We start from the raw sequence: 14,310 nt of genomic DNA, 5'->3' as shown, positions 1-14,310 counted from the left end.
TCTCAAATGTTTTCAGTTGTCTGGCTTCTGGTCACATGGTAGGATTGGATTTTCTGACCCTTTTGTGGTTGAGTGGGGCCATGTAACTAGTTCTATCCATGGAGTCATGAATGGAAGTGACATGTCCCTCACATGTCAGCACCTAATTCCTGGTGCAAGACCCTCTCCCCTTTAACATGGCAATTCACAATATTAGAAATAGCGACTGCTCAATTATCCTAAAGCTTTGAAGATTTACAAAGAGCATCTCTGAATTCTAGATGATTAAGAAGAGGGTCCTGCCAAGTTACAATAGAAATGTATGCCTGGCAATTGAAATAAGACTTTGCTGTTTGAAGCCCCTGAAGCTTTGAGTTGATTTGTTACTGCAGCACATCCTAGCTTCCCCTCACTCAAGCTGGTGTGTTTTAATAACTGAACTTAATAGAGCATCTGCTTTACCAAGGTCAAATGAAAACACAACAAAAGACAATAAACTCTGCTGAACATTTCTGAATCTTTGACAATTTAGAAAGTCTCCCAGAGCTTCCCAGTTCCTCAGGATAGTCATTAGAAGTTTCAATTACCATTATATACTGTGGTAGAAATCTTCTCTGCAAATAGTACAGATTTGTGTTCATGTGAATGAGGGAATTCACTGGGCTAAATCCTCTGGAATATTCTGAAAGTAGTTTGGGGAATAAATATCACTTAGTTATTTGTCACATGTATCATATAAATTGGAGCATATAGAATCTGCAAAGCCTGGCAACTATGTCAAGTTCTAACTACATAGAAGTCTGCTTTATAAGGACATGGGGTTTTGCTGCAGCTTCATCTGTTCTCTTGCTCCCTTATCACACCTTATAATGACTACATCAAATATAAGACACTACCATGTGTGGTTTAGAGACAAGTTAAACTTCTTAGTCTTTCCATTAAAATCCATATTATAATTTTTATTGGGATATATATAATCAAGAAACAACATGGTAGTATCCTACATTTCGTATTTGTAAGCCACTTTTTGGTTCCATAAAATAATAGCCTAAAACAGAATATTAACCTGATTACTTACTAAATAACAATAATTTCCATAATATGTCATATTAACTATAAATACCTCCTCAAAGAGACAACACAGGACATCACAGGGCTTTTTTAATTTAGCAGGAAAAAAGCAGCAAATTTTATGTAACCAAGATGTCCAGTCTATTACAGATACACAGCTGAGAGAGACCCCTTGAACTCAAAGCATGTTCACGCCAAGGGCAAAGGAGTGGTGAAATTAACAATGGACTCTGTGCGCTCAGGAAGAGCAAGAGAGGCTTCTCTACTCCTGGAACAAAGCTGCATACAAAAAAACCTCCCTGGTATTGTAGACCATTCCTAATAGCACCGAGCTTCTTTCCATGAGGGAAAAGGGGGAAATATCCTTCCTTCATTGCCAAAGTAGCAAAGGCACTGGTAACTCACATTTGCTCCCCCTTCCCAATCCCCAGCCATCATTTCTTCCCCATGCAGGACCCCAAGTTCTGGAAGGTCACTACAGTAAATGCCATGATTACAACAGCAGACTTAATTGTGATTTGCTAACACCCCACCAAGAGACCCTTGGAATCACTAGGCAATTGCTACATTTCCTCAATTCTAATGCATCTTCAAATTGAAAGATGCACACATTGTTTTAAAGAACTTGTCAAAAAAGAAACACTTTCATGTTAAAAAAAAAAAAATACACCAAGTTTTAGATGCAGCTTCGCAAGGGGTTGAGGAGAAAGGCTTGGAGTTTTTCCTTAAAACCAAGAAACTATGGAAATCCTCATTTTGTCCAACCAGTTCACTCACAGCCTTCTCAAGGAAATGACCTGTTCAATGACCTGAGTTCTAGGTCATTAGAAATGCACTCCTCAACCTTCACTACCGTCTCTACCTCAGAATTCGCATGTAACTTCATAGTGCTGCTTCCATTCCTTCCTGCCTCAGAGAAATAGCACCCCCTTCTCCCTCACGGGCTCTTGCACACCCTTGTCTTCTGGGGGTTTGTGCTTCAGTTGTGGATCTTCAATCCAGCATGCTCACTTCTCCTTCCCCTTGACTAAATCCCGCCCAGCTAGCCTTTCATTTTAAAAATGAAGGCTGCTTCCTTCCCAGACTACCATTATATCACTGTTTCCCATCATTCCCTAGTGCTCTTGAAAGAGTTCTCTATGCTGGCCACCTCCACTTCCTCACCACCCACTCACTCATTAATCCCTTCCAACCTGGCCCCCACCCGGACTCCTCTCTCATAGGTCACCCGCCAGGACCCAACTGCCAAACCCAACAGCTTCTGCTCAGCCTCTCACTGTCCCGGCTCTAGCAGCGTCTGACACCAGTGACCACATGTCTGTGGCATTATTTATTTATACCCTGCCTGATTCCATACAGGAGAAAAGACAGCTTACAGCAACACATAAAATGGAATGGGAGAGCATCAGCTAAAAATCAGGGGGCCCCCCAAACAAGAAGGGATCTTAAAAAAGCAAAAACTAAAGTCAAAACGCAAAATCATCAGGCGGCAGTCATTCTCAACTGGGGGCCATTTAGCAATGCCAAGAGACATTTTTGGTTTTCACAGCTGGGAAGTGGCCACTGGGACCTAGAAGGTAGAGGTCAGGGATGCTGTCAAACATCCTGTGATGCACAGGAGAGCCCTTCACAACAAGGAATTATTCTGTCCCAAGAGTTACCAGTGCCAAGCTTGGGAATTTCTGCTACACGGCCCATATTACAGCAGCAGTAATAGTAACAATGGTGAACGTTAATTGAGCATTTATTATGTGTGGTCCTTACACAAAATTCGTGTAGTATCTCTTCTAATCCTTGCAATGATTCCACTTGATGGGAGCTTTTGGAGGCAAAGAGGTTTACTCTCTAGCACGCATGCCAACTTCCCCTCTTAAAGTTTAGATAAATGGAAAAACTGTGGGTTCTAGAAAAGTTATAGGGGGCTTATTGTCCTCAAAGAGGAAAACAAAACAAAAAACAACTCAGCTCTGATGATGAGCTGTTTCACCAGTAATCCAGAGGCCCCGTATCAAGTGACTATTGTAAAAGCAGCATCCTCCCTCCCCTTTCTGAAATAACAGTCCTGAACATCTGGTGGGCAGGAGGTGTCTGGCTGACTTCCAAGGGAAAAGTTAAGGATGGAAATGGCTAATGCTGATGTATTTCAGGGGCTGTGAGGGAAGCAGTTCAAACTATTCAAAGTAGAAAATAGTAATAATGAGGAGAAAGATGGTGATGAAGATGATGGCGGCGGTGGTGGTGGTGATGGTAGAGAGGGAGTTCTCACAATATCTTAGTGAAGAAACAAAGCCTACATTAGGCGAGATTGCCAAGTGAGAGCTGTTTCCCTGTCAAAAGGCAGCTACATCCCTGGCAGAACAGACCAAAGGATCCCCACACTCACCTGAGAGCAGCCCGGGGCACTGCAGACGAATGGCCTCTCCTGCTCTAAATTCATCTTGGATTCCTCATAAATCTGTAGGGACAGGGGGAGAGGGAGGAAGGAAAACAGAAATCCATGAATATCCCCTGCTTCTACCTAAGAAACTTGAGAAAGGCAATTGCTCGGAGCCCCTTTCTATGCCAATCCCCAAATTAGACAAGATAAACATGAACGCAAGCCTGAGTCCCGCCTTGCTGAAGTTCGCCAGGCTTTCTGCCGTCTGCGCTCCTATTGTTTGCCTGAGTGTAGATTTATTGTACTTTGAAGAAAAATGCCATGGGGCTGTTGCAGCAGAAATTCTGCCTCTGGAAAACCACCTGGACTGTGTTATTACCCGTAAGACTGCACCTGAGCAAGAAGATTCCAAAGCAAAGCTCACACCTGTCCTTTGGAGCTGGCTACTTAGAAAAGCAAGGGAGGGGACAATAAACAGGGTTAGCACCAATGTGGTGACCAACCTGAGCAGCGGTCCAATAATTCAGCCACGATCACCCTGCCAGTCTTCGGATGTGGGAGAAACCTTATGTTATAGTCTCTGTCCCATGTTACATTCCAGTGTGCTCCCTTCTTATGTAGGGAGTAGGCTCTAAGGTAAGTTTATTGGGCAAAAATTGAGTGTCATCAAAATTACCTTTACAAGTCTTCCCTAAAACTGACATAAGTACATACACACAGTTTCATGGTCACTAACCTACAGTAACATAAAACAATGCTTTTTGACAAAACAAAGGCGTTCATTATAGGAACATCCTCAAATGACTCCAGAGATGTTCACAGGTTTTTGTGGCTTTTTTACACAAAAACATTTTTTAAACATCAGAAAATACTATGGAAATTTAAGTTTCACAATCTAAACCATTTTCTAAATCTTACTTTTTGCTAATTTTAGAGTTGAGTTTAAATAAGCTACATGGGCTGCTGATGGGACATGGCTCTATCAGGGGACTAAAAACTATTGCTTTATCTCTGAAGCACAGGAAGGATATTGCTTCCTTAAAATGATGTCTGTAGGTGATACCAAAGGAATCACAAGTCACCTTTACCCTGGAAAGAGGGAACCCTGCTTCTACTCCAGAAATAGCTACCCTTCCTCCAAGGAAGCTTTATTGTCTTGCAAAAAGCCCCAATGCTATTCTGTTGGTCACTATACCCTTCCCCCAGACACGAACAGACTTTCTTTGGGGAATAGGTGCATGCTTTCACTTTCTGAAAGGCAGAGCAGAAAGACTTGCCTTAGATAACACTCCTAGTCAGATATTAAAGAACAAAACAAATTTACACACACAAACTCTTCTTCACGCTGCCTCCTCATTATTCAATTTTTACTAAGTACTACCCTTTCCACTCTCTATGTCTGGAATGACAGCCCACTCACCCATCACCTACCAACACAGTAACTTAGCATAATTTTACAGCTTTCCTGGATCAGGCACACACTGTGTAAATTACTTTATTACATTTAGAATAAGCGAAAAACACAAATATCTTTAGAAGAAGCTTCCCACTTGTCCTTGTCTGAGGAGAGTCATGAGTAATTAAAATAACTTCTCAAATCTCATTATTCATTTGATTTTGCCATCACTTATCACAGAGCATCTCTCCTCTCCCCTGTGAAGGCTGACTTACATCTACGCCTCAAAATAAAGGGTTAGAAAGTGATTGTGATCCAAGATAGAAAAAAAACCAGAGTAATTGGGTTATCCATTAATTAAATATGCTTTGTTTTTCTAGTAAATTTTCAATGCTTTCCTGGAACATTTCTGTCTCTGTGACCATGATCTACTTAACTACTGCCTGATCATTTAACTGCTTTGGACCTCAATTTCTCCTTCTTTACAATAAGCCTATGAACATAATCTTCAGCTCCTTCATTTTTTTTTTTAATTAACATATAATGTATTATTTGTTTCAGGGTACAGGTCTGTGAATCATCAGTCTTACACAATTACAGCACATCCCCTCCCCAATGCCCATCACCCAGCCATCCCCCTCCCCTCCAGCAACCCTCAGGTTTTTTCCTGAGATTAAGAGTCTCTTATGGTTTGTTTCCCTCCTGATCCCTTCTTGTTTCATTTTTTTCCCTTCCCTATCCCCCACAGCCCCCTACCTCTCAAAATTCCTCATAACAGAGAGATCATATGATAGTTGTCTTTCTTTGATTGACTTATTTCACTTAGCATAAAATCACACTGGTCAGTTGAGAGGCCTATAAGACATGCCCGAATTATGGAGGAAGGTCTTCATATTTAAGTGTGTGGTGTTTGGAGGTGGGGTGGGGGAGGTTCTGTGAGCAAATATTACCAGTACTAACATTACCAGTACTAACATTAACTCTTCCCTATTAAAAAAGACAATTTGCTATAAGGTGAGTCTTTCTCAGCTACCACATAAGAGTTTTAGTTGCTAAGGTAACCAAAGAATGCCAACACTAGTAACTACTAACCAATATTAAGATTACCTGATAGTAAAACGGGAAAGTTCCATATAAATATATTTATGGCGTACAGCTAAAAGTAGTAATTAGTGATAATAATTAGATTAGTGCCTAATGGAATTAGATTAGTCCCTAATTAATGGAAGTGGTCAAGATTGGAAGTGCCACTACTGAAGGTTAAAAGAGATTCATCAATCCAAAGTGAGGAAAGAGCTCAGTCAAGCCCTGCCAGGTAAGGGTAGAAAGAAAGCATTTTTCTACCATAATCACAACTCTACTCCAAACCCTACTTCACCAAAATGCTGACTTTCCCCACAAATTCAAGCCTATAATGGTAGGAGTTCAGCATTTCTGCTTGATATCACCATTAGCTGCTTTATCTTAATTATTAGTTACCATGGGCTGTAACCAAGGTGTAATGTACACATGAGCCGCAGTGAATACCACCAAATTATTCTACAGTGTTGATGCTTGAAGAAAGAATGAGCTCCAGGCATGCAGATTTACTCTGCCTTACTGAGCCCTCAGAGTATGGATATTATATTTAGAGGAATATGACTAATCTGAGAAACATAGTGAGATTTCAAATAGTTTAGATTTCCGTCATCAATATATTCAGCTGGCGATCACTGTCATTTTACTATTTTTTTTTTTTTAAAGATTGTATTTATTTGACAGAGAGAGACACAGTGAGAGGGGAACACAAGCAGGGAGAAGCAGGCTTCCGCCAAGCAGGGAGCTCAATCATAACCTGAGCTGAAGGCAAACACTTAACAACTGAGCCATCCGGGAGCCTCTACCTACTACTGTATTTTTTAAACATGAATGAATTGGTATCCATTTATTACACGCTACGGATGCCATGGACCAAATGCTTTGGCAACACAGCGTTGGAAAAAAAGTCCTAAGGTAAAACGGCAGTTGCTAAAATAAAATGGGCTTAAGTGATTAATAAAGTCTGAGGTGAGTGGGTGTGTATATATAAGTGTGTGAACCTCAACTGCTTTATTTTGATGCACTGTGGTTCCCACATTTCGCCCTCTGCAAATAGCACGCCCTTGCTCATTCCTTGCCGCGTGGGTGTTTGCGATAGTTTTACTAAATGGTACCACTCTACCACACAGGTTTCATTACTTTTATCAACTAGTACGATCTGGTCTGATGTATTAGTGAAGGACCATTGGCCTATTTTTATGGCCTATTATTAAAGTTCTTTCCTAGCAAATAGTGTAATAACTATTCTCTCAACAGACTCCTCTGAAAGACCTGCAAATACTCTTACATCATCCATCAAGTGGGGTAAATCCCCCAGCCATGATTTTGGCCACGTTGTTCTGCATTAAGACCTCAGAAGTCAGGCCTCATCCTCTGATTTCCCATTCTGTTGTTTTACCAGCTGGGACATTTTAATGGACCGAGTTTTGTTTGGCAATTGCCATACTCCAGGCTCCACTGCATCGAGCTGACGTGGTAGGCGTTCAATAAATATTTGTGGAATGGATAATGAATCCTGAATCATCATAATAAACCACCCCAAACAGCGTGCCTTTTCTTCACTCCTAAGGCAGTGGTTCTCAAGCTTTTTGGCCCAGAACCAAGTTTTCAGCAAGGCAAGAGGTTGTGCAGACCCCTTATTCCCCCCATTCTCGGTCAGGATCAGAGAAGAAGTTTCACCAGAGTTTGTGGGGGAAAAAAATGTTGAAATGGCTTTTGGTGAAAACAACGAGACGAGGCTAGTTTTCATTAAATGTCACGTGCAAATGTATTCGTTCATTATAAATTCAGTCTGTTAGTATTGCCATGGATAGTGAAGCCAGTAAAGTCCAGCCTGTTAGCCATGGACTGGCTCCTTGTTATCCCCACAGAGCACCCATTGAGAAATACTGAGTGACCCCATACATTTGGTTAGATACAGTCATAATTGTGGCAGACACTGTCTAATCATTTAGGAGTTTCTAAATAGTTCTATTTTTTTCTTCCTCTTCTCCAAAGTTCAGATTCAATGCTCACTTAGACCAAATGCCTATGAGTCTAATTTCCCTTCAAATTTTTGGAAAACAACACAAAACCCTAATAATAAACCCTAATAGTGCATACAGTGAGTAGAGGTTTTTCCTAGTTGACAAGGAGATCACAGGCTTGATTTACAATTCAAACCCTCAACTGCCACTGGATTCCTTGGCCTTGAAATGAGCAAGAATCTCTTTCATTGTTCAGCATTTGACCCCACAAATTCCTCCTGGTCTAAAATGGGAAATCTTCCACAATGGCTGATGCAATCCATTCAAATGCTTTGCCGGGCCTTTAAAGATATACTTGGAATTACCATTTCATGAAAGGCAAATATTGCAAAAAAACAAATGTTACTAAAAACTTGGAGAATCTGCACCAAATACCGTAAATATGTATTTTAAACAAGGGCAACAACAGAGCTCAAAAGGAAAAGAACCCCGTCATCTCGGTTTGTTGAAATCAGCCAGGAGTGCAGCTTCCCTGTCTACATCATAGTTACTGATCCTTAGTTACCATCCAACTCCAATCTTTGATCTCCAATCTTAGAACGGCACAAATTTCTTTCGAAAACAGCAGATGGAGTCATACAGTGATGCAGGATTTGGAATATTAAGACACTAACACTGTTGTTTTCACCTGAAAATCCTTATGCACTTTTTTCAACACAGAAAGTTATGGAGACTTCAAAGCTACAAACTGAAGTTGTGCATATAAATGAGCACTAATAATAATACTGACACGTCCCCATCAGCTATGCCGTTTTTAAGCTGACCATCAATGCATGATTGATCTGAAGGGGGCGGGGCTCAAATTTTAAGAATGATGTTAACATCTGTCAGCATTTATTGGCTTACTATGAGTGTGGAAAGAGCCTTCTTGTCAGGACTCATGTGAAAGAGACCTCACTACCTTGCGGAGGTTACGAGACTGCAGAAGGGGTTTTAGAGGGGAAAATAAGTCCTTCCTAAAGTGCCAAGGACAGCTTACAAACAGGAGCATCCCGAGTTAGTCACACTGTGTAGGAGTCCAGATCAGTCTTTTTTTTTTTTTTTTCTGAAAACAGAAGTTGCTTATTAACTAAATTAGTTAACTGCACAGCAAATTTGTACTTCGTGTTTCTGAGGGGGAAAAAAGCAAATATTTCTCTCAATGTATTGGCCAGAAAGGCAAACAGCCTCACATGACAATAATAAATGCACCAAAAGCACGCTCTAAATTATTTTATTCTGAGATGTCTGATTCTACTTTAACAGCAAAGAGGCAGGATGGTTTTCCCAATGCCTGCCTAGCTCCTGGAAGGGAATTGTATATTCAGTTTGGGGGTAAGAACCTTTCTTTGTGAGGGACATTGTTATCTTTCATTACCTTATTCACTCATCTGTAAAACAGGACCATTTCAGTAAAACACTGTAAAATCAGACCATTCAAAGACCTATCGTTGGAAAAAGTAAGCCACAGAAGCTAACTGCAAAATGACACTAAAGTAAATCCTTTTATCTCAAATATACTTCTAGTTTTCTAACCTTAATATCGTAACTTCAAACAGAAAAATAAACACCCTTTAAGTCCAAGAAAATCAATTATTTTGTTTGTCTTTGTGTCTCTCTCTGCGCTTCTGTGTGTATCTCTCTTTTCTTCTGTGTATATCTTTGTTCTCCAAAACTCTCTCTTTGTGCTTATTGCTCTGCGTCTCTATTTGTCTTGTTATGTACATCTTTCGCTGTCTCTCTTTGTATGTCTGTCTCATATACACATGAACATGCACGCGCACACATTTTATCAGATGTGTTCTTACATAGCCTCACTGGTAAAAAGATCTAGTATGCTTGTTTCCTGTCTCAGTGTTATTCTTGAAGTGGGCTGCAGCTAGAATCTGAATTTCATTGGGCTATTATTATTTGCAGCTGTGTGACCTTTTTCACACCCACACCACCCCCCCCAGCCCCAGCTTTTAAAGTGACATTTCAGCCCTCAAGCTTGAAACGCCTTGAATGCTGCAATTTTCAAACCAGATTTACACCGGGAACAAGAGTGACAGTGGGACCATACCTTCTACACGAAAATTTCAACAGAACTTGGCGAGACTCGTATGTGTTGCTGGGCGGTCTACAGCTAGAACTCTTCCCCGGAAGTCCTAAACTTGACACATACTGCTCCGGTTACATATTACCCTTCCATTCAAACCAGCAAATCATCACCCTTAAAAGACATTCACTATCCCCTGGTCCTCCCAAAGTTCAGATCTTACACCTGAATCAGAAACTTCGTTAGGATTACTTCATACAACAGCATCATGCTACGCTAAGGAGTTGTCCAAAGTCCCCTTTGAACTAGGTCCACTGTTCCCAGGAGGAAGTTTTCCAAATAGCTTTTGTCTCTGGAAACTCACCCAGGCTTTACTTCCCGAAGGAGGCCCTACGAGGAGAGTGTTGGGGGCTCACGTCCTCTCATGTACTTCTGAAGAGGTTTGTGGTTTTATTTATGTGGCGCTTATACTGTGTATGAAAAAACATTCCAGTGGGATTGGGTTTTCATATGTTAGATTCCTCTTTCTTTTTTCTTTCTTTTTTTTTTTCAAGTCTTCCATATGTTTCTTTGGGTATGAGGCCTCTTTTCATAGTTGCTGGCTAATTTCTACTTATGTTTTGCACAATCCTGTCTTACAGCTTTCCTATCTACGGGTTCAATAGTTCAGAATGTATTTGCTAAGCATCGGTGTTGGGCATTAGACGTGCAGAGCTGAATAAGACACTGCAGTGCTGGTGTCTGTCCCTGAGAGTGGGAGTTTAGGTCCTATTCCTCTTCTTGCTCCCATGAAGCAGAGCTTTTGCACGTGTGTGGTTTTTTCTCATGTTTTGTTGTTGTTGTTGTTTTTCCTTTTTTTGGCTTTTTGTTTGTTTGTTTGTTTTTGCAGGACAAACTCCATCTCAAAAAAAAAAAAGTTATTTGTCATGGGTGTGGTTAACAAAACACTAGGATAGAGAGTCTCAGGAAATATTAAATGTAACCAAATCACTTGATTTGTTTCTGAGGACAACCTCGGAAGACATGCTGAAGGCAGCAAACTCCTCCTGTTTACCTGCTCCCACTATGAATACATGAATACACTAAAAGGAAAAAAGTTAAATTGGAATGCGAGGTGATCTAGGGTTTAGTTGACATTGTCATCTTTACCTTTCCAGAAAGTCTGCCACTGCAATTTAAAACACTTGCCCCCTGAAATCCTGAAAGGAAAAACTCTAACAGCAAAGAGATTAAATGCAAAACTAGATCTCTTTTTTCTTTGAATCAAAAGCGGCTTGCCTATCGAAAATCAGGAAAAAGTCAGCAGTATAGATTTTTCTGCTCCTTTCTTGCTCGACTATAGTAAAATCTGCCTTTTTGAAATTAGAACACATCCCAAGTAATTCTGCTCTGCCTCAGGGTAGTTTTTAAGACATTCTGGGTACATTGGTTTTTAAACTTTTGATAAACAATGAATATTTTTAAATAGCCTAGAAAATCACAAATTTCTAGTTGGTTTTCTTTGTTTACATTCAAGTGATTTTTATGGGATAGAACAGTTTCCTTTGTATCTCTGTTCTATATAAGTATCCTTGTATCTCCAAGCAATACTATAGGGTTAGTCCACCTGAGGTATGAGCTGAAGTAATACTTGAAACCTTGAGCTTGTGCATGAATCTGAACTACAAAATGTGAGACTGTATATAAACACAGTGGTGGTCACACCGGACCTCTCTACATTCTGCAGGGCCTGGCAAGAGGCTATTTCATCATAAAATTACGACTACTGACCTACTATTAAAAGACATTTGTGAATGACCATATGGAACAAGATACTTTTGCTCTTGACTCCAACAGAAAGCTGGGCGTTCCCCCGGTCGGGAGTTGTGCTCGGAGCCCGCCATATCTCACAGTGTCATATACAAGGTCAAAATATGCTCAGAGAATTGCTTCAGATTCCTAACACACTGTATTTCAAATGTCAAGCCTGTAAACATCTGACAGTACTAGCAGGTCACTTAAAGGCCATGTGAAGGCAAAACCCTAATGTCAGCTCACGGTGCTGCCGTCACTCGAATGGGGGTGCCTTTCTGAATACTAGCAAAAGGCACTAGCAAATACCTTTTGAATACTAGCAAACGGTTTTCATCTGTGTTCCCAGAGAAGGCATCTTTTCTTTGCATGGTCTGGTAAGGGGATGCAGAAATATATGAGGCCAGTTGTTAGTTGCCACCATTCCTAGGGGTCCCCACTGGCGTTTAACTGGGTGGAGGGCAGGGCTCGGAGGTATTCTGCAACGTGCAGATCTGATAGCACAGTGCAGCACTCAAGTCTCCCGACCCTACACTGACGGTGCAGGCTCTGCAAGAGTAGCAATATTATGAGCACCACGGCCCCCTGGCCCATGCCACCCCCAGTCCACAGATAAAAAGGAGGTAAGAGAATAGTGAGGAGTGAACGATAAAAACAAACCCAGCACACACTAGAAGAAATGAGCACAAGGGACTAAATGTATATCCACCTCTCTATACTTTCCAAAGAGCTCCTAACAACTCAAACACAGTTACGCTTAGGATGGGGCTAAATTCGATGCCAACGAAAACGTTATGAATATTCAAAAAAGTGTGTGAAATTCTCATTCCCTCTCTGAGAGCAGCAGGGGTGGGGACTGTTGCTGAAATTTGAACGAAGCATAAGCATACCCTTTCAGGTTCAATCCACAAAGCAGTCAGATGAGTAAGCTGGTAGAAGAAAAAAAAAAAAAAGCCTAGGTTTTTGGGGTTTTTTTTTTTAAATAAAGTACCTGGTTTGGCTCCCTACAGTCCCCACTCTCCAGTTAACTTGCCACACTGTTTTAAGCAGTGTTGACTCAACAGAAGCAAAATAAAGCATTGGCCCAAGGTGGAAACAGGGCTCTTGCTCAGATGCCTTTTCACTCCTGATAATTGCCTGTTGATTTTATATTATTGCTGAGGATAGTCCTATCCAAAAGAGCATGTTTTTCTTTTCTTTTTAAAATTTAAGGACAGAACACCACAAGCTTCTAGATTCTGCTTTCACATTGCTGGTACCATCAGCATCAGCTCACAGCACACTTATTAGGGAACACTGGCCTCCTAACCAACATCCTATTAAGAAAATGAATTAATAAGCCTAATACACACACACACTTAATTTTTTTTTCTCTTGGCCTATTTTCGTACTGAGGAGTTGGGGTGTGTGTGTTTATATGTATATATTCATAAACACATTACAGAGATGATTTCATCCCCATAAACTGCTTCAACCCTCAAAACCGATGCCTCGTCCCTAATGTCATCCAGAGGAGAATACTGAGCTCGCAAGGGGCAGAATAAAAAAATCCAAGTCCGCCTCTCAGCACAAAGGCCACCACAGTTAAGGATCATTAAATTTGTATTTTAGAAGTACAGAAATAAGCTGTATTTTTTAAGGATCACTAAATCGTTTCCATGGGCTAGAAAAGTCCTTAATGCCTTTCTCAACTTCCTATTAAACAAAAGAGTCACTCACTAAAGCCTACAAATCCACTAAAACTCCCTGGAAAAAGGACACGGAAAGAAAAGGCCTTTTCCTTGAACCACCACCCACGAGAGGTTACGCTGTACCAGACTCCCAATTCATCAAAAGGTCCGAGCCATTCACAAACAAACGCAGGGGCCAACTCCTTCTTTCCCCCAGGGCTCGGCCCCCAGACAACAGCACCATTTTTCAGTCAACACTCCAAATCAGCACAGAAAGGGAATGCCCCGCTCTCCAAAACTGAGGGCCCCTCCCGAAGCATGAATGTGGTCTCTTTGCTCAGGAGGTGTAGGTCAGGCCCTGGGAAATACCCTGAACCTGACTCTTCCAAGAGAAAAAGTACAAGGGGGAAAGGGTGCAGGCAGCACCCAGAGGGGATGTGAGGGCCCCAGATCAGACATTTGCACTGAAAGCCTGGGGAAAAGGGAAAGGGGAGGGGCAAGTCCTCAAATCCACACGGGTAAACTACAGTGGCTCAGGAAGGAATCCAGGGATTTTTTTTTTTTTAAGATTTTATTTATTTATTTGACAGACAGAGATCAGGGATCTTCACAAAGCATTGTTCACAGGCTGCTTCAGGGAAAGTGGCCTGTGGACAGTGATTGATTACCTGTCACGGAGAGCTTGTTCAAAAGTGATTCAACCTTGGCATGCATTGGGGGTAGGATCAGAATCTGAGGACACTGGTCTCATTCATTCATTCTTTCCTCGCACAGCTGCTGAGAACCTACCACGCTTGAAGCCCCAAGCTAGGAGCATCGGGGCTCCACCAAAATAACCTGTCCACTGAGCCCTGACCACCCAATAAGAAGGTGAGACCTGCCCAGAAGTCTACAGAGGAAGGTAG

The 14,310-nt window shown here is 41.4% G+C and overlaps 1 protein-coding gene across 3 annotated transcripts in view; it reads right to left on the bottom strand.

Moving 5' to 3' along the window:
* The window catches only part of CREB5 (cAMP responsive element binding protein 5), a 402,725-nt gene that overhangs the window by 328,337 nt on the left and 60,078 nt on the right, over nt 1-14,310 (bottom strand). For all 3 annotated transcript variants that reach the window (XM_045062826.1, XM_045062827.1, XM_045062828.1), the window contains exon 2: nt 3,434-3,505. In XM_045062826.1, coding sequence (XP_044918761.1) covers nt 3,434-3,487 — 54 coding nt within the window. In that variant the 5' untranslated portion in view covers nt 3,488-3,505. The remainder of the gene's footprint in view (nt 1-3,433; nt 3,506-14,310) is intronic.

The sequence above is a fragment of the Mustela putorius genome, unplaced genomic scaffold (assembly GCF_011764305.1).
Source record: "Mustela putorius furo isolate JIRA1106 unplaced genomic scaffold, ASM1176430v1.1 tig00003845_pilon_pilon_pilon, whole genome shotgun sequence".
NCBI classification, from domain to species: domain Eukaryota; kingdom Metazoa; phylum Chordata; class Mammalia; order Carnivora; family Mustelidae; genus Mustela; species Mustela putorius.
Note: the sequence above shows the minus strand (reverse complement) of the source record. Positions and strands in the feature narration are given on the sequence as shown.